Source organism: Paramormyrops kingsleyae, chromosome 6 (assembly GCF_048594095.1).
Source record: "Paramormyrops kingsleyae isolate MSU_618 chromosome 6, PKINGS_0.4, whole genome shotgun sequence".
Lineage (NCBI taxonomy): Eukaryota > Metazoa > Chordata > Actinopteri > Osteoglossiformes > Mormyridae > Paramormyrops > Paramormyrops kingsleyae.
Genome location: NC_132802.1, coordinates 33,912,643 through 33,932,646, shown reverse-complemented (window position 1 = coordinate 33,932,646; position 20,004 = coordinate 33,912,643). Strand labels below are relative to the sequence as shown.

Sequence of the window (20,004 nt, the reverse complement as noted above, 5' to 3'; positions counted from 1 at the left end):
ATTATGTGCAATACCAACTCAGGGGGCTAAAACAACATGCTGTCGGTCCAAGGCCAAGGCCCTTAACACCCAGCTCCCTGGGTGCTGCAATGGGTGGGTGCCCTTCACACACTAACAGAGAGCAAGATGGGGGAGGCAAAAAGAGAAATTACCCACTGATATCAATAAAATTATTAATAATTATAATAATGAATAATTCTCAATAATTATACACACACTAGTGCTAGGTTTTACTAAAAATGAACTGGCAGGTTGGAATGAGAGGAAAGGTGTAGAGGCTGGATTGCTGTCCCTGCAGCTGTGGGAGTGACTGTCTACATACCCAAAAACATCTGCATGCGATCATTCAGTCACAGGATAACAGCACAGCACAGACCTCAGCCCAACACCACCAACCCACACAGAAACCCCTAACACACAACACTTAGCACAGCACAGCACAGACCCCTAACACACAACACTTAGCACACACTTTTCTTGATATTTCAGAAACTCAGCATGGTCATAAAAACCTGCATAACTGAGTTTTTGATCAGTCCTGTATGTGAATAGAGTGATGTATTTGTGTACTGGATGGTATGTGTGTCACAGTGCGCCTTTGTGTACCCTTGTGGATGGCAGGTTTACGACCTGGTCGGTGGTTCTTTGTACTTTATAAGTGCACCGTGGGTAGTAACCAGCATCTGCATGCCTGTGCTTTTGTGTGTGTCCTCAGTGGACGAGCTGGACCCCAGCGAGGAGAGGGTGGTTTACGGCACCGAGAACAACAGCACATTCCTGGAGTGTGTTCCCCGCTCCCCCCAGGCGAGCGTCACCTGGCACATTGAGCGGGATGACCGAAAGGAGGAGGTGAGGAGCCGCCGGAGGTGCAGAGGCATGAGAAGCATGAGAAGGAGGTGCACTGCCAGCTTCTGCAGATGGACCAGATGCTGTTACCCATCCAGTCCTTCAGACGACTGGTTTCGCTCAGGCTCGTGTGACAATGTTACATTCCCAATGATTATTATTTTCCCAATTTAAATGTTATTTATTCTGGTAGATGCCAGCACATAAAAAGAATTAACACAATAATGATAATATAATTATATAATATCAATAATAATAATAATAATAATAATAATAATAATAATAATAATAAGATACCGTACAAAGAAAACTTCAAAGTGAACTGTGTTTGCACCTTTAATTTTAAACGGATGTACAGTGGAAACCGTTTATAGTGATCACATCTGTCTGGATGAAATTGATCACTTAAGTGGATGATCATTACAACAGATTTTCTTCTTCTTCTTTATATCTCGGCCAGATTACCATCTAATTGACATCTGTTTATTTATTAAAATGAATATAAAGTAATAAAACGGACAGTGCACTATTTAATGAATTTTATTGACTCTTAAAATACAGTACAGTTGTTTGAAACACTTTTCAAATTACAGTATTGTGCACATAAGATTATTTGTTTATAATCATAAGCTTTGATGAGTCATTGAGAAAAATTTAATTTCTTTTTCCTGTCATGTTTTCCGTGCATGCAGCATTAGCCTTGGGTAGCTAGCCAGAAGCAGACAGGTTACTCTAGGCAAAGTAGGGCGTAGTAAAGTAAAAAGAAAAAAAGAATTACCATAATTTAATTTTTTCCCATATGTTGTCATGCATAAAAAGACCCAAAAAGAACACTGTAAGCAGACTACTTGTTTATTTAAACAGTATTTGTACAGGAATGATTCTGTCCCAAGGTTTTTGATTTTTTTGATCCATATAAGTGGTTGATCACTATAACCATGAACACTGTAAGCGGTTTTCACTATATTTATTTCAATATTAGTCTAAATACTAGAACTCGTGGCCATAAGTGGAAATTAGCGGGAGAACATTTTAAAACAAATTTGAGGAAGCACTTCTTTACACAGCGTGTAGTCAGAGTATGGAATAGTCTTCCTGCTATTGTAGTGGAAGCTAAAACCATGGGTTCCTTTAAATCAGAGCTAGATAAGATTTTAACAACTCTGAGCTATTAGCTAAGTTCTCCCCAAACGAGCTTGATGGGCCGAATGGCCTCCTCTCGTTTGTAAATTTCTTATGTTCTTATGTTCTTATGTATTACATGGCAGCCAAAGGCACAGGAGAGAGGATGATATGGGGGGGGGGGGGGGCACAGCTTAAGAATTTAAAGACACAGGTCTATTTATTGGGGGGACAAATGAAGCCAAATAAAATTTTGGGGGCACCCATCCCCCCGGTTCCACCGCCACAGCCACTTTTATCCAAGATGACTTACATTATTTATTCTTTTATCCTTTAACATTAACACTATTTTAAACCTAATTGTTCAGTTTAATAAGCATATTTATACCACGGCACTGCTGGATTCTCGGATCTGAAGGGTGTTGATTAATTATCTATACTGTAACTGCATATGTAGTGCCAGCCAGGCGAATCACAGTAACAAATCAATGCGTGATTATAATCTTTAATTCTAACTAACGAAAACTATAAAAGTGAAGAAATTGCTACAGATCACTCATAGCAATAGTGCTTCAGGCTGAGGACCAGCACCTCTGGTCAGTGATTAAACACCAAATACTATTTAAGTATTTAGCGCCCCCAATGCGCTGTCACTCCTGCAGGTAAAGACAGATGAACGCGTACTGAAGACTGAGGAGGGGCTCCTGTTCCGCCGGCTGTCCCGCCAAGACGGGGGCGCCTACATCTGCCGGTCCTGGGAGCACGGCTTTACGCAGACGCTGGCCCGCATCTCACTGGAGGTGCTGCCGGGGGAGACGCTGGGCGAGTTGCTGGCCAGGGAAGAGGGCACCGAACTGCTGGGGAAGGACAGGGAGAGGGCTGGCTCTCGGCCAGGACCGCCCTGCTATGCCCCGCGAGGTCCAGGCCGCAGCAGCTCCTGGTACAAGGATGTCGTGCAGCTGATCGGACCGTCGGACCTGTTGCGCGTGGAGGAATACTGCGAACGTGTGTGGTGCAGCGACAAGCTCCGGCGCAAGCACAAGGGCGTCCTGGACAAGTACCGAATGGCCCAGGAAAGCGCCCGCAAGATGCGCAACAGGGCGTCAGGCGAGCGCAGCCGGACACCACGTGACCTGCACCCGCGGGATTAGGTGCATGGCGCCTGTACCACTGAGGAGAGTTTTGGGGTAGGGGTGGCAAATCAATGACAAGGGGGAAAAAAATTGATGCATCTCAGAGTTGGACATGTGGGCATGGGACAGTGGATGGAACAAAGTCAGGGTGGGGGGTGGGGTGGAATATTCATGACTGTTACATAGTTCCACACGCATCACTGCCAAGCTGCTGCTTGGGGCCTTTTCACCCCTCTACATTGTGCTCCTGTGGTACCTCCCGCCGAACCATACCTCCAAACCATATGCTAAAGAAAACACGGGCTGGCTGTGTTCTCCTCCCACAGAGGTTGCTGCACCCCTGTTATTATCATGCTCTTTCACACAGTGGCATTCGCCTACCCATCCATTCCTGCACCCTGCCTTTCCAATCTGCCAGGAAAGAAAAAAAAGAGACTTCAAAAAACTCGTTCAATGAATCCTGGACATGAACCGAATAAGAGCTGTTTAACTTAAAATGTTGTGTGACGATAGTTGGTCGTTCAACTGAAAAGGGTCACAGTGGCTTTTTTTTACTGGTGGAATTCCAGCCTTCATCTGTGGAGGAGCCTGATCTTGCTGCAGTGTTCCAGTTTGCTTTTTGCGCTCTGGTTCATTACTGAAGTCGAAGATCGTTGGTGCCTGTTGTTTGTTAAGATATAATCCCCTCAGAGCCTGAAATCTTCTCTGAGGACAAAAAGTCCTCCAGGGAATCCATTTTTACATGATTACTGGTCCTGCCTGGAAGAGAGGAAGAGTCTTCATAACTGTGTCTTCCAGAAACACAAGGCTGTTCCCGCCACACAGTGATTTTCAAAACTACTCACTTCTGTACAAGATAATGTCTTTTCCACTGTTTTATTTGTGACCATGTCATATCTTTTTGCAAGGTGTCCTTTTGACAATATGCAGGCTGAAAGGATTTGACTTAAATAATCTTTACTGTTTATTAAACTTATGTCATAACTAACTGGGGCATTTCACACTGGGATGCATTGTGTGTAGGTTTCAACATCTATATTTTTTATTTTACAACCTTACAGATCATTCATGTATTATTTTTTATTTACTCTTCAGGAGAAATGAGGATGTAAATCATTTTGGCCAGAAACTATGCTTTTACTCTGTAATAAATCTGAAATTAGCAGTCTCATTCTCAACCTTTGAGAAGTGAGTCAGGTGCAGAGTGATCACACAAAACAGGACAGAGATGCTGGACAGTAAAAGGTTAACTGAAACCAAATGACTTTTAATAGGGAAAAAATTCTAATGCAAATGGGGTCGTGGCCCCTTTAGGATCAACTCATTGAAAATGCAATCAGAAGAACCTTAAACACAAAGTACAGGAAAGATCAAATCACATACAGTATGACACCTAGGGGGTGTTCCACAAAGCAGAATTTCTCAGTTAGCTGGGTTAACTTAAGCTAGAAGTCATGAATGTCCAATATGAGTTTAAGCCAGAAGCATTCCTATTGGACAATCATGACTTCTATCTTAAGTTAACCCAGCTAATCTAGAAATCCTGCTTCGTACAGTACCCCCGTTAGGAAGACCTCTGACATCACACTTCCTCCTCATCTCTTGTAACACTCTCTAACCCAAATCCACCAGCTGGCTCTACTAAACCAATTAGTCTAAGAAAGACCAGCTGGATCAGCTGGTCTTTCTGTACTGTAGGTGCCTGATTGCCTGATTTACTGCCATAATAATGCTAATGCAAAAAACACAGCGGTTATTGTGCCTCTTAACATGTAAATTTCTATTTTAACTTAGCATGACAGAGAAACAGACTGACACTTAACCACAAACTGTTTACTAACTTAACTTCATAGGTTTGTTCCATGAGCAGTCTGCTAAAGTGGTCATCCTTTCTCAGTAGTCTGAGTAGAGAAATGAAGTGTATTATTTACAAAGCCAGCATCTGTTAGATGCATGTAAAATGAGCTTGGGGAGAGGGGTGTGGCATTCTGAGGAGACTCTGTTGGAGCATTGAGATAATTTAATGTTTCATGTATTTATGTCTTATTTAATGACTTGTGCATGTCATGCGAGTGTCTTTTTGTAAAGGCAAACATAAATACTTTTTATGGATTAATTTGAAAGAGGTATCTTTATTGCTCTGTGGCTCTGAATTTGATGTTGCAAACTACTCACACTCATTGTGTGTGCTATGTGTGTGTGTGTGTGTGTGTGTGTGTGTGTGTGTGCATGTGAGTTTGTATTTACCACATTGTGGGGACCAGATATCCCCAGAATATGGTAAAACTTGCTATTTTTTAAGTTGAGGGGACATTTCTTCAGGTTCCCACAATGTAAACCTCAACTTTATAAAAATCTGTCAATGCAAAATCAAAAAAATAAAAATTCAAAATTCTTGTATTTTGTTTGGTTACTTATGGTTAAGGTTATCATAGTAAGGATTAGATTTTACCCATAGAAATGAATGGAAAGTCCCCACAATAATAGGCATATTGCAGCTGTGTTCGTATGTATGTGTGTGTGTGGATTATGTTTATATTACATTGTCGAGACCAAATGTCCCTCACAATGTGATAAAAACATTTTTTTTTTTACATTGTGGGGACCATTTTTCAGGTCCCCACAAAGATCTGTGAATTCAGTCAAAAAACTAAAAATACCAAAAGTCTCATATTTTGTTTGGATACTTATGGGCATGGTTAGGGCTGGGTAGAGGTTAAAGTCATCATGTTGCAATTAAAATTTTCCCCACAAAGATATAATTACAAACCTGTGTGTGTGTGTGTGTGGGTTTGCATAGATCACATTTGAGGACCAAATTGTACCCAAAGTGTCCCCATTTTGATAAACTCAGTTTTATAAAAATCTGTGAATGCAATCAAAAAAGTAAAAATGACAAAAGTCTTGTATTTGGGTTGGTTACTTATGGTTAAGGTTAGGGATGGGTAGAGGTTAAGGGTGTCGTGATTGGGATTATGGTTTTTCCCATAGAAATGATTGGATGGTCCCCATTTAGATAGGAAGACGAACTTGTGTGTGTGTGTGTTTGTGCATGCGTGTGAGTTAGCATGATGGCTGTCACAAACGACGGCCAAGTTAATAAAATCACGAGCCAACTGTCTGCATGGAGAGCCGCTGATCAGAAACAGAGGGGGCCTGGCCACCAGCCGATCCTCTCCGAGATCAATCCCATAATCCCTCACCGTGGGAGCTCTGTCCCTGTTGTTGATGACTTTTCAATTAATGTAAAATTTTAAGACAAAAAAAAATTTGAATAAATATGGATGTCTGTTTCCAAGTAACAGTGTTTTCATTTTCCTGTACAGTGTCCTCTTCACTCTTCTAAACAGATGTTTTTTTTGTTTGTTTTTTTTTTTTTAGTCGGTTGTGTTCAGACATATTTTAAACCTGGTGTTAGATATAGTTAGTGGGTTATTGAGCAAGGTTCACTATTTGGAATAACTTTATGACTGCATGATTATATGTTACTTTTCCCCTTTAAATCCAGTTTGGTTGTTATTTTTATTTGTATTTTTTCTACAATGTGAATAGAGTATATTTTGTCACTATAAGTTGTTTTTGGTTTTTGCAAAGAAGATATGATTTGATTATTGTTCTTTAGGCCAGTTTTGCATAAGAGCATTTTTTCAATTTTTATTATTGTGAGTGTATGTCTGTGGTATTACAATATTGTTACACAGTTATATGTATCTATTCTGTCATCAACATTTAAGAGCACTGAAGACTGGTGTTATTGCACAAAGTCACTAAAATATTTCTCTTACTCGAACCAAACCTTTAAGCTGTAAACCTTTTATATAGGACAGGAGAAATAGTAGCTTGATTAATAAAAAAAAATGTTTAAATGCTGATCTCAGGTTTATTGCTGAGTGAAACATTATAACTTTATTAACCACCATTATTTACCGTGAATTCCCCTAAAGCCAGAATGTGTCCTTTAATTTAAATCATATTTATCTCAGTACATGTAAGAGCATAATTACATTCACTGAATAACTGCTTTCATAAATATTTGTACAGCGTGATGTATATTTTTTTCAGATGTATTAATGAATACAGTGTATGCATACGTCAGTTTTTACATGAATAAATCTAGTAATGAGAAAAGCTGTCCAGTGTTAAGAACAGTTCTTAGAATAAGGGATAAAATGATAACAGTAAGACAGCAGGATATGGGTCCTTGTTGTTCACAAACATGCAGATACACACTCCTGCTTGGCTTTCACCTTCATATGGTGAAGGGGATGGCAATCAGTACTGCTGGTGAGCAGAGGGAGGTGACGGCCATTGGGATGGCATCTCGCCCAAGAGGCCAACAGGCGATGTTTAATTTGCATCATCATATCATCACAAGGACACACACTCCCTCATATGGTCTGGGTACTGAGTTAACGAAAGGTCATATGGAGCCAAATCGCTGGAACCCTTTGCAAGGCCAGGCTGAGCTATAGCTGCAGGGAAGCCGCATTATCTCACTGTGTCAGCTCCAGGATTGCCAGCTGGAAGCACCGCCAGGGTTTACGAATACTGACATTTTCCAGAAACCATACCACCCCCCGTCCAATGTTTTCCTACAAGGTCTCCACAACTATGTATGGCATGATTCACCAGAAACGAAGACACAAGCCCCAGTGGAAGCACACTTGCTACATCTCTGTCTCCCACCAGCAACGCCTCTGTGGAACCGGTGTCGTCCCATAAATGGCTCTTCATTGTGACACTTAGGCTCCGCCAGGATTCTTCATAGTCATCCCTGCCCCCCCTCCCCGGCAATGATGGGAAGATTCGTCCAGGACCCCATTGTGCTGATACAACAGTCGTGCCAGAAGCTCACTGACATGACATGACAGTCTTTCTTATATACAGGACTTGAGTTTGAGATTCTGTCATCATAATCTGTCATCAGTATGGCAGGACTTCACAACAGGGCAGCTATTCAACTCCCACCTCGCCTCTACGCCTAGTGTGGGGTCGCTGTACCACCATTGGGCCAGCACCTCTCCAGAGAGACGGGCGTTATTTCATTCTTCATGGAGATGGTGTGATCTTGGAAAGACAAGTTGTTTTGGTCCTGTGGGCACATACTTTGATTTGATCAGAACCAAAAAAAGAAGCTATAAAGCCAGGAGTGAGTCACACGTGCATGAAAACATTATGCAAGAATGTTTTTATGACTGACCTCCCTCCTTCGGATTGGCACTTGCTGAAAAGCTGTTGATGTTTTAAAAATTTTATATAAAGTCATAAATGTAGTTTCTTTTCTTGTCCAAATCTTATAAAATTAAATTGGAGACAATTGTTTTCTGCCTGACATTTGCCAGAAGCTGGCCTGCTGTCTCATGTTTTCTCGGATGAGCTTCCCCCAGCAGTCTCAGCCAGCCTGGTTTTTCTGGGATGAAAATTTTCATTAGTGATGGAGAGTTTCCTGTTGGCTAAGGGTGGAGCGCTCTGCTAATGATAAAAACCCAGGGTGCAGATCGGTGCACCGTATACAGGCTTGTTTACTGTAGGCAGCAATTGCACCAATGCTCTGACTCATTTATCTGACATTCTATAAAAGATAACCTGTTTTCCAAATTCTTTTGAAATCTTGCAGGTTAATCATGCTACCCCCCAAAGGACCATATTATAATTCATGTATTTGTTTTTTAAAGGTTAATTTTTTAAATTTTAATATTGCAATGAGAGCTTCATAATTTGTAGTAATGCAAGGTTGATACTGTATATGGTTTTGCAAATACAGTAATTGTGATGGGTTTTCTGCATTATGATCCCCTAGCAAATCCTGTGCCTTTATGGACTATTAATTAATCTCTAGTTGCCTTTGCTGAGGTGAATGAGCCCCTCTATTGTAATTAGGTCACAGCAAAACTCTTACATACAGCACAGTTCAGCATCTGCAGTATATTAATGAATTTGTTGTTTCTTTGCTCTTCAACAGCCAAATAAAAAAACATACAGCCAATCTGATTGTTATCTTATGATTTTCAAAACCTGCACCCTGGTAAAAGCCACTGCAAACCTTTATTTTTCAAGGGACGACACAACGTGAAGGGAGGAAAATCTCGGACACGGCAGGGCTTGCACATGTTTGTCAGTCAAAGAAAGCTGGTGCATATTTCTCCTGCAAGTGGGCCCCCCCTGTGACAGATGAAGATTAATCACCGAGGGATGGGGGCTGTAAATGGTTCCCTTAATTGGCCAGCTGGACCTGATTGTCCCTTAGGAGCTTGAGCAGGGCATTTACTTTGCCCAGAAGCCTGCAGTTTTCCCCACTGTCAAACCTGCACTCTCTGGTGATATTAGCAAACTGCGGTCAGGTTCACGGTGAACCCTGAAGTAACCTCTATTCATAAACTTGCCGTCAATCTCAACCTGTAGTTACTTTTGGCCCAATCAAGTTATTGCCTACAGTTGCATTTTTGGTAAAGTCCATGCACCCCCCTGTAGCTCAAATAGTGTCATAAAAAATATAAATATAACATAAAAAATACCTGTTAATCATCTTAACCCCCTCACGTTAATTACTCCCAGCTGCCTCTCGTTTGCTCCCTTGTTAGCCATGTATATAAGTACTGCCCCTCAATTCTAAGCCTGCTGTATTCGATCCCCCATAATCCAGTTACTTTCTAGTCTCTGTTCTTTTTCTTTAATACCCCCATTTGTTTGTTCAGTATGCCTGCCCTCGAGTCTTTTGTCCCACATTGTATGACAATAACACTTGTTCTGAGACGCATTAGGCAGCCCCCAGCAGGGCTCACACTGCCCCTGCACCCTGACACTGAGGAATCCCCCAGGATGAAAATGCACTTTTGCCTTCAGCCTTTTCATCATTCAACACAACCACACAGTTTTCCTACCTGGGGGTTTAGTGCGGGGCACTAAGTAGTAGGACATTTCCTGGACACTTACCTCCTGATAAACTAAACACAAGTGAAGATATTCAGACATTCCAGCTGTTCTTATCAATTATTTGGTTAGACACAGCAGAAAGACATTCAGCTGTATGGTCATTCACAGACAAACATTATCTAAAAAGCATACAAATCAGTAGATACTATTGGGTGAAAATCTTTAGGGAAGGTATTACTGGGGATTATTTAAATATGATTTAGATAAGCTGAAAATCAAAATAAACAGGGGAAATTTCTGGAAAATGAGGAAATGTCTAATCAGACTGCTCCTGATGTTCTTCAATGTGTGTCATAACCTGTAGGTGAAGCTTTTGATTTAACATCTGAGGAACCAGGAACATCCACTGCAAGCTTGAGGAAGTTGTAAAATGGCAGAGGTCAGAAGAACATTATACCAATGCAGAATCCAAAAAATAATACAGAATCACCACCCCCCCCCCCCCCCCCCCCCCAACACACACAGACAGATGACCCTTTTACAGGATGCAGTATTTAGTAACAGTAATATTGACATGACATTTTTCTGGGAACACACACTGAGGCAACAAGGATGAATCGGTCAGCTAATGAGAGTTGAGTTGTACATAAGGTGAGCTTATCTCAAGGAGGACAGATGCTGTCATGAGGACTGATGAGAGCACAGGCGGGCTGTGCTTTATGGGCATATGTAACCTCCAGCCATAAGGTGGCAGTGTGACAGTTATGGTTTACTCAGAGATTCCTAGCATAGCAATAACAGGATGAATAATATTATTACTTACTCAGTTTTCCTCATAGCCACATTCTTTGCTATAAATTATTTTGTGTGAAACTTTTCTGGGTCTGGAGGATAAACAAATTCATGTTGTCAGCACACAGCATGCAGTTTTTTTTTGTGAGAAAAGAATTGTTACACCTGTAATTTTTTATTCCAGCGAGGCTCTGACCAATGCAAGATGAATGCATGACAAGTTAAGCTACTGTTTAGAAGGGATAGAAAAAGAAAACCAAACAGGAATGAATGGAACTGGGATCAACAATAATGTCTCTGCTGGCTCCATATATTCAATCCAAATTACTGGGGGATCCCAATGCTCCAGTGCAGTGAGAGGAACACTACACTGTAAAACTGGCGCCTTTTTTTGGATAAGATATAAAACTGAAGTCCTGACTCTCTGAGGTCATAAAAGATCCCTGGACATGTTGTCTTGGCTAAAATTGTCCAACATGGCCCTGTGAAATCTGGCCCCCTAATCTTCCCCAATATCCAACTGGTGAATTCTCTGTTGCCCCTTCAGCTACTGTGTGATTAACATACAGAATGGCTGCTGTTGCATCATCTAGGTGGGTGTCACAGTGTTGGTAATTGAAGTGGCTCCCCATTGCTTCTGTAAATTGCTTTGAGTGTCTTGAAATGTGCTAAATAATGTAACTATTCAATCATTCATTATTTTTTTCATTTATTCATGCATTGGATCATTCATTCATTTATTCATTCATTGGATCATTCATTCATTTATTCATTCATTGGATCATTCATTCATTCGTTCATTCATTCATCTGTTCATTCATTCATTCATTAATTCATTCATTCATTCACTCATTTTATAGTGCTTCCACTGGATACTGGCACATACTGGAAAATCAAGACAGTAGTTCCACCATAAGATGCAATAGTAGTTTTTCACTCTGCCATTGTGTACTCTCGTAGGAGCTTACTGCTTATCTCCCATTCCTCACAGGACATGTCTCCCAGGAGCCCTACACTCACACCCTGGTCAAGGGTGCTCTGACTCTACAGCTTCACCCTGCACAGACTCCAAAGCTCTGGCCCTTGCAAAACTAACCATTTGGGGAGTGTCGATCAGTCATCAGCCCCCCTTTGGTGCATTTCCTTCACATTGCTGCTCAGAGGCACCCATGGCTGATTTCCCCCGCCACCCCCCTTCAGATAGTGAGACACAGTAACAATCCAGCGTAAATGACCATTAGGGAACAAACAGCAAAGTCAACAGTCATTGTTTTCACACAATGTTTTCAGAGTCCTTAATAAAATGCCTTTTTCAGCTCAGCAGTTTGACATCTTCCTGCCAAACAGTGTTATAGGTGCTGCCCCCTGCTTTGTGGCAGACACACTCCGCACATTGTTCCCTTTGCGGCTTCCCTCATTACAGAGTGTTTGTTTTGGGTTCTAGCATTACCGTGGCCCGGCGACCACGCACAGCTAAACTGTTTGCCCTGTGAGCCAGTCCCACGTCCATGCAGGAGGGGCTTCCTGCAATCTGTCAACAGACGGAGTGCCAGGGACCAAAGGGCTACAAGTGGAATATTGTCTCCATTACATCAACAAGCCTCTCTGACCTCCAGGGTTAATTACTTAAATGAGTCCTAAGTAATTTGAGTTAATTAGCACCATTAATCACTGAAGCTATCTCTGTTTGTTTAGAAAGGATACAGGTCTTGACAGGAGGAGAAGGTGAGAAGGAGAGCATCCCGGGCTGAGCTCCGAGCGAAAGGACCTCCCAGTGTTCCAGTGAGACAGGGTTCCGAAATGCGAGAGAAACAAAAGCATCTATTACTCAAGAAAAGGGAAAAAAACAGCGCAAATGAGTCATACATCCTTCAGCTTAAACATTGTCCAGATAGGCAGTTTAAGCTAGAAAAATATACCACAGAATCCCTGCTAATTATTGCATAAAAAGCGACTCAATTCTACGGGCCACTTTTCTCGAAACCATCTACTGTAATACTGTCAACACATTTCAAAACATACCTTCTACCTGGAGGACCACACGACAAACTAAACTGGGGCAGGGGGGCACACAACAGAATGAACACGAGGGCCACCTGACCAACCAAACTGGGGGGGGACACACACAACATAATGAACAGGAGGGCTACCTGACCAACCAAACGGGGGGGGGACACACACAACAGAATGAATAGGGGGGGGGGACACACACACACAACAGAATGAATAGGAGGGCTACCTGACCAACCAATCTGGGGGGGGGGGGGCACATAACAGAGAGAACTGGAGGGCCACCTGACCATGACAAAATAATTACTCAGCTTCTCATAGAAAGAAAATTTATGTCATACATGCATAATGTCCTTTGAGTAACTATGTAATCTGGAAATTTGAGTGCCTACTCTTATTCCTTTTATATTTTTTCCCAGGGATATTTTCACTTCAGTGATTGAACAGAATGGCAGCCAATTCGACAGTGATGACAGTGACAGCGCCAACTGGATGTTTGGGAGAAAGAGGGGATCTTTGGAGAGTCCTCACTGAAACCAGCATCTCTGCCTATCGACCTTCTGCAAGCTGTCCTGTAAAGTGAAGGTCAGGGTCACATGAGTCATCTGAGAGGAGCAACCTGCTTCAGCAGCAGGGGAACGTAACCTGTTAAGAATGACTTGCAGATCAGGGGGGCACCTCCATCAGACCCCAGGCCGCCTTGGATGTTTTTAATGAAGTTTAAGATCAAATTGGAGTTTAACTCAAGCCTTTATATGATGATGTGCATTAATAATAAACAAAAGATATCAAGGAAAAGCATATGGTCATGATTCGCTGTCTAAAAAGAATTCTACAGCAATATAGGGTACAAGTATCAGAGAGATCAAATCACCACACATACAAATTTCTAAAATATAACTACAACAAAACTCTTAAAGATAATACTGAGACTGTTATGCATTCATTACTCAGTTTACTGGCTTTCTTGTATATGTCTTTATATTAGTTTTGAGTTTACGAGTTGTGGCTTTGTTTTGAATTCCTTACTAAGGGCACCCTTGCTTTGAAAAGTTGAAGAGTTGTATTATATCAAGCTTAGAAAAGGGAACAAAAGTTATTTCTTGCTGCTGTTAAGGGTGTAAGTATAAAATCCCAGTGAAAATCCATCAAGGTGTGAACAAGAGAAAGCCAGGGGAGGACTCTGACACTAAGACAGACTCAGGAATAGTTGGCCACAGCAAGAAACTCCCTGGGAATCAGTTCAGATGGAAACAGCATTAAGCCAGCTAGAGGTATAGCAGAGAAACAGTCTCTAAACTAATTCAGCTGATTTTACAAACAGAAGGTATCCCCTTCTGATATGCGCTTTCCCCTATATTTTCCTTATGTACTCTTTTTAAGGAATAAGGAATGGATACTTCCCTATAGAGCCATGGAAAAATTTGAGACCACTCTATATTTTAAAAAATCAGCATTTTTAAATCCTGGTTTAATCGTGGTTCTGCTCAAAGAAGACTATGCTGAGCAGCAGGTTGCGTTCAGGTTAAAAGTACGCAAGAATAATGTGAAGCAGGAAACACTGGGAATGACCAGAAATCAGCCAGGTAAAGGGTAGAAGCAACATTCTACTGCCAGAGATGATCGTTAACTTATCCGACAGATTCTCATGAATTGGAAGACGACATCAAGTGACCTTCGAAAGGAATGGGAAACATTAAGCGCAGGTGTGAAGTGCACTGCTAGGACTGTTCATATCAAGCTCCTAGAAGCAGGTATGAAGTCCCATAAAGCAAGGAAGAAGCCCTTCATTAATGAGAAACAGGGAAGAACCAGGCTGTAGTTTTCAATAAAAAAAAATTATTTAGAGACACACACCCATAACTTGAGAAATGAGTGAGAGAAAAAATTGTGCTGTGATCTCTTAATTTTTTCCGCGGCTGTATATTCTTTTCCTTATGTACCCGAACAGTGTGCTGTGCCTTTGACCCATACTATACAGCATTTCTTCCCTCTATGTTACATAAACATCTCAAGAAAGTTGTGAGGTACCTGTCTTTTGAATTAGCTGTTCCCACTATAGAATGCATTTCAGGAAATGAGCCAATTAGGGTAGAGGGTCCCAGGACCTCATGGCCCCATTGCCACAAAACTCCCCAGTTTGGTTATTAGGCCCAGTGGGGTAGGCAGTTTGAGAGCGTAGGGGCGAGGGGGCAGCCCTAATTGGTTGCAAGGCTGAGTAATTATACTCGTAGTTTAATATTACTGCGATAAGTGGTTGTGCAGGAATACAACTCACTGGGCTGGGGGCAAGACATAGTGAGTCATAACAATGGCTGCTCTGTTTTAGAGGGTCCACCTTAGGCCCCCTGCCATTCCGTTACTAAATGAGCGGCGACATTCTAAGGACATGAAATGAGGTGTGATGTGGGGGTTCTTCCATTAGAAGACAATGTGGCAGCAGTATCATTAGGTGTCCTTAGACTGATGAGACTATAGGGACATGGTGTAAAGCTGAAGGCTTGTGAATTACAAGCAGCCAGAGACATGGAAAGGATGTCCCCTTTACTACTGTGGTAGTTCGGTTGCAAGACCTTTCACTTCAACAGAACCTGTAAGACTCTGTCTCTACTGAAGCACATTTGCACCCTCTTCTGTTCAAAATATGTCATTTCATGTCACCGAACCCAGCAATATCCTTCTGAGACCCGAGGAAAAAAGTGTCCTTCAGTTTTAGGTTATTTGTCTTTGGAGGAAATAAGACAACTTACAATTTAGATTTTTTTCAATTTTATTTTTATTTTTTATTTCACAGCATGTCCTCTTTAGTGTACAACAGGAATAAATACGTTTCCTTACATGAGTGAAAAGATAGATGCAAAAACAAAATGTCCACTACAATGAACATAAATGAATGGGTATCAGGAGGATATTACACCTACAGTGTGGAAATAATTGAGACCACTCTATAATTTTAAATAAATCTACATTTTAAAATCCTGGTTTAATTGTGGTTCTGCTGGCAGAAGGCTACACTGAGCAGCAGGTTGCTTCCAGGTTCAAAATTTCTAAGACAGCAGTGCACAAGAAAAAGTTGAAGCGAGAGACACTGGGAATGACCAGAAACCAGCCAGGTAAAGGGCAGAAGTGACTTAGTTGAGATGACCATTAATAGTTTCTCATGGATCATAGGATGACATCAAGCGACCTTCAAAAGGAATGGGAAACATTAAGTGCAGGTGTGAAGTTTCATATCAGGCTCCTAGAAGCAGAATTGAAGTCCCATAAAGCAAGGAGCCCTTCATTAATGAGAAACAGGGAAGAATTAGGCTGCAGTTTCCAAAAAAATTAAAAATAATTCACGCACACGAAAAAATTGAGAAATGAGTGACACAAAAAATTGTGCTGTGGTCTCTTAATTTTTCCCACCACTGTATATTTTTTTGCCACCATAAGAACCACATGTGGAGTCCTAAACGAGCTTCACCACCGATGCCCTCCCTCCAATGTGCAGCACCATGCACACTGCAGGAGACAAAGTGCTAATGACTTGCTAAGTTCGTGCTTCCTCAAAAGATGGCTCTGTATTCGGCCACTTTTATTGCCTAACGGGTTGATTGGCACTGACTACTATCTTCAATAAATTAACTTTAAGAACTGCACCTGAAACCATGACTAAGGCAATAAAACATAAACAAAATTATAAATTTCTATGACACAAGAGCAAAGGGATGAGGTAACATTTTTTATTGTGTTAATGAAATACATCTTAGTCTGCCACAACAATCAACGATTTGTTTAGGATGTATTACTGTGTCCCTAGTGAACTTTGGCATATCGATTTTGATCTTTCTAAAAAAAGATCTCCCTTTTACTCTATATCACCACTCCAGATATCTCAGAGATCAGCAGTCATTGTCCATATATGACATGGAGAACTGTCCTTCTAATTGCATACTGAGATGATGATGATGATGATGATGATGATTGACTAGACCAGTGTTTCCCAACCTGGTCCTCATGGACCCACAGCCGGTCCAGGTTTTTGCTCCCTCTGACCATCCTGCCAGACAGTCCACATTTTTGCTCCCTGCCAGCTGCCAGTAGCAAAAATGTGGACTGTCTGTGGGTCCCTGAGAACTGGATTGGGAAATACTAGACTAGACAGAATGGAGGAGGATGTCATTTGATAATTGGGAGAACATCATAGCGAATGGTAGGGCTGCATTCAAGGTAGCAAGGCCCCTGTTTTCTCACCTGTTCTCTGCAGGCTCCTCAGTCTCAGCACCACGTACTGAAATACTGATATTCAACTGTCATTTCAGCCACAAGTACTGAAATACTGAAATGCAACTGTCATTTCAGCCCCAAGACATGAAATTTGAACTTTAATAAGATCGCACCTTTATTTCCCATCTAGCAGAAAGCTTAGAGTACAAATGTAAGTCTACTTTAGACAATCCATCATGACATATTAGCTTTTCACATAAATATATTTTAAGAGTTGTACTGCTTTTTACAAGTTTTTACTCCATGCTTGGCCAAAAATATCTGTCAGCAATGCCTGAGCCCAAGAGAAAACGGCCCATTAAATGCTTTAGTCTATTTTAAAGTAAATTACAACATTACAACCCAAGTATAAATAGGAAACAGTTTTCCATACATCAAAGGACACACTCAGATTCAACTTCAAGAGAGAAAAACTACAGTTTTTACAAATCCGCTCCCCCCTAATCACAGAACAAACATTTACAGTGTACTATAGACAGTGACGCCGCCCTGCTGATGGTGAACACTAGATGGAGCTGTTCTCAAACTTCCACGCATGAATAGAACGTCCCTCAGTAGTACCCCGTATGTGCATAGTATCTCTCAGCATGACAGAGAACGTAATAACAAGAGGGTATTTAAGACAGCAGGACAAGTGCAGCATGCGAGGAAACCTCGGAAGGAAATTAGGCAGAAAAGAGCGGCGTAATGAAACTTCTGCCTTTTCATTTCACTTCCAACATGAAAAGTAGCATTTGGTTCCTTTAAATATGCCTTTAACAATAGACTTAAATAGTTTTAAGGCATGTCATTATTTTTATTTTTAAAGGATGTGTTTGCACTGTACTGCCCTACAAAGCCAAAGACAATTAACAACACTGACATGGAAAATGGGAAAAAAGGACTCTCTGCCCATATGTCTAATATGTAGGTGAATGGTAGTGTGGCTACCCAAAACCTAGCATAGTTGAACTATAAAGATATTTGTCATGAGATAAAACAGAGCCTGAGACTTGTTGTCAGTCAAAACTCAAATCTGATAAAATATGGAGTGTTTCGCCTTTGTAGGACAGTGTGCCTTTGCCAGCAGTTAACTGAACAGCAAATCAGTAACACCTGCACATGGAGTCTGTTGAGGACTTTAAATAAGAGGGACGTTCTCCATTGCTCTAGTGTAAGTTCAAGGCAAGTGCACCTATAAGAATTGAGCACACATGCACACATACACCAAAGACAAACAGGAAAAGAGGACCAGTACCATGAACTGAGGGAGCAGGACCTATATGAACAGAAGTGGTGCAGGCAGAGAGGATGGAGCAGATATATCCTTGAGTTCACACACCTGTTCTGTTCCTACTCCAGTCATACCCGAAGGAACATAATCACATATCATATAAGTTACTGAAAGGAAATTTTAAAAGTGTTCCCATTACCACATACAATATGCAGTTTGACACATTGCCCCCATTTTTAGTTGATATTAAGAATTTTTAAAATGAGTTTCATATTGAAACGATTAAGATTTATTATTAGTCCATCCTGCATTTCTTTGAAAAGGACCCATCGTTGTAATGCTGCTCTCACAAGAATCGCAATAGTGGTATTGCTTGTCTTCAATGGTTAAGACCAAAAAAACCCTATATAAAATATAGTAAAATACACATACACACAGAGACGCCTGTATGTTCAGAACATATACACATTTCCCGATATAGTCTATGTACCAAGTTGGGTTATAAGAAATGACCATTATCTGCATTTTTGCCAGAAACATTTGCAGCTGTATACATTTTGGTGTACTTGCATCTATGTCTGTGTGCAGTGGTTAGTTGTCTTTCAAATAAAATGAGTCCACGAATCTTCAATCAAATCTTCTGATATCGTTATGATGTCAACCCCCTTTTTCACTTGATAAAAACATGCATTTCTATTAAGCTCACGATCGTGTCCATTTAGAGGTTGACGGAGACATCACGGTCGGGCCGCAGAGGCTGAGGGTTTGAGCTGTTGAGTGTGTACATACACAAATGAGTATCTGAGAAAGTGTATTTCCAGTTAGAAGCCTTTAAGCAGGAAAAGGCCAATAAAGCACACGTGCCTGGGTTGTGTAGGGTTGGGAGGTGCACAGTCTGTCTTGCACACCATGCATAGGATTGAAGAGCAAACAGTCTTCAGAGGGATTCAAGGGGACAAGGCATCTGTGTGGTATTCAAAGGGGACTAAAAAGGGGCAGGTTATAGGGGAGTGTCAGCAGGGGGGACAGCTGGAAGATAAATATACACACAAGGAGATTCAGTGTGTGACCACCTCTGCGAGTCCTCTCTCTTACACACTTCTCGCTCATTGTCCCACTCTATCTCTATGTTTCTCCTTCACCATTCCACAACACTCCGTGGAGCCCGGAGTGAGAACTTGGTCTCATGGGTTCTGCGGTTCCGGCCCTTGCGGACCTCTTGAAGGTGCTTCCACTTGTTCGGTGATACCCGAGCAGCACTGGAGTGTACCACTGGTTTGCTGGGGGCAGCTCCCGTGGAGATGTGAACCTTGCTCGTCTGCCTGTTTTTGCGCATCCACACCTGCTCACAGATCTGGTCCACCGTACTGAGATTTGGATGGTCCACCAGCTGCATAAAGTCCCGGTACCACATCTTCTGGCTGACAGAGTGGCCATTGCTGGGTGCATCCAGGTTGCTAAATGGGTCGAGTGACGGAGGCAGTGAAGTGGAGGAAGACGAGGGCACCACATCCAGCGTGATGCCCAGCAGGGTCTGGCTAAAGCCGTGCTCCATGGCATGGCACTGGTAGACACCCCCATCATGCTGCAAAATGGTACGGATCAGGAGGCCCCGGTCCATTTGCAGCACACGGTCATCCAAATGTAGCTGCAAACACACATAAGACTGTTTTTATAAAAAGGCACCAATGCTGCATGAGGTCTGCTTCTTGGAAGAATGTCAGATGACAAACGGCATCAACCTTG

The 20,004-nt window shown here is 41.7% G+C and overlaps 2 protein-coding genes across 4 annotated transcripts in view; one reads left to right on the top strand and one right to left on the bottom strand.

The window, feature by feature from the left end:
• Window positions 1-7,229, top strand: part of sema3bl (sema domain, immunoglobulin domain (Ig), short basic domain, secreted, (semaphorin) 3bl) — a 44,881-nt gene extending 37,652 nt beyond the window's left edge. For both annotated transcript variants that reach the window (XM_023821016.2, XM_072713114.1), the window contains 2 exons: window positions 716-849; window positions 2,631-7,229. In XM_023821016.2, the coding sequence (XP_023676784.1) occupies window positions 716-849; window positions 2,631-3,119 (623 nt within the window). In that variant the 3' untranslated portion in view covers window positions 3,120-7,229. The remainder of the gene's footprint in view (window positions 1-715; window positions 850-2,630) is intronic.
• Window positions 7,230-16,487: 9,258 nt separating this feature from the next.
• The window catches only part of sema3b (sema domain, immunoglobulin domain (Ig), short basic domain, secreted, (semaphorin) 3B), a 41,842-nt gene continuing 38,325 nt past the window's right edge, over window positions 16,488-20,004 (bottom strand). For both annotated transcript variants that reach the window (XM_023821028.2, XM_023821027.2), the window contains exon 18: window positions 16,488-19,906. In XM_023821028.2, coding sequence (XP_023676796.2) covers window positions 19,397-19,906 — 510 coding nt within the window. In that variant the 3' untranslated portion in view covers window positions 16,488-19,396. The remainder of the gene's footprint in view (window positions 19,907-20,004) is intronic.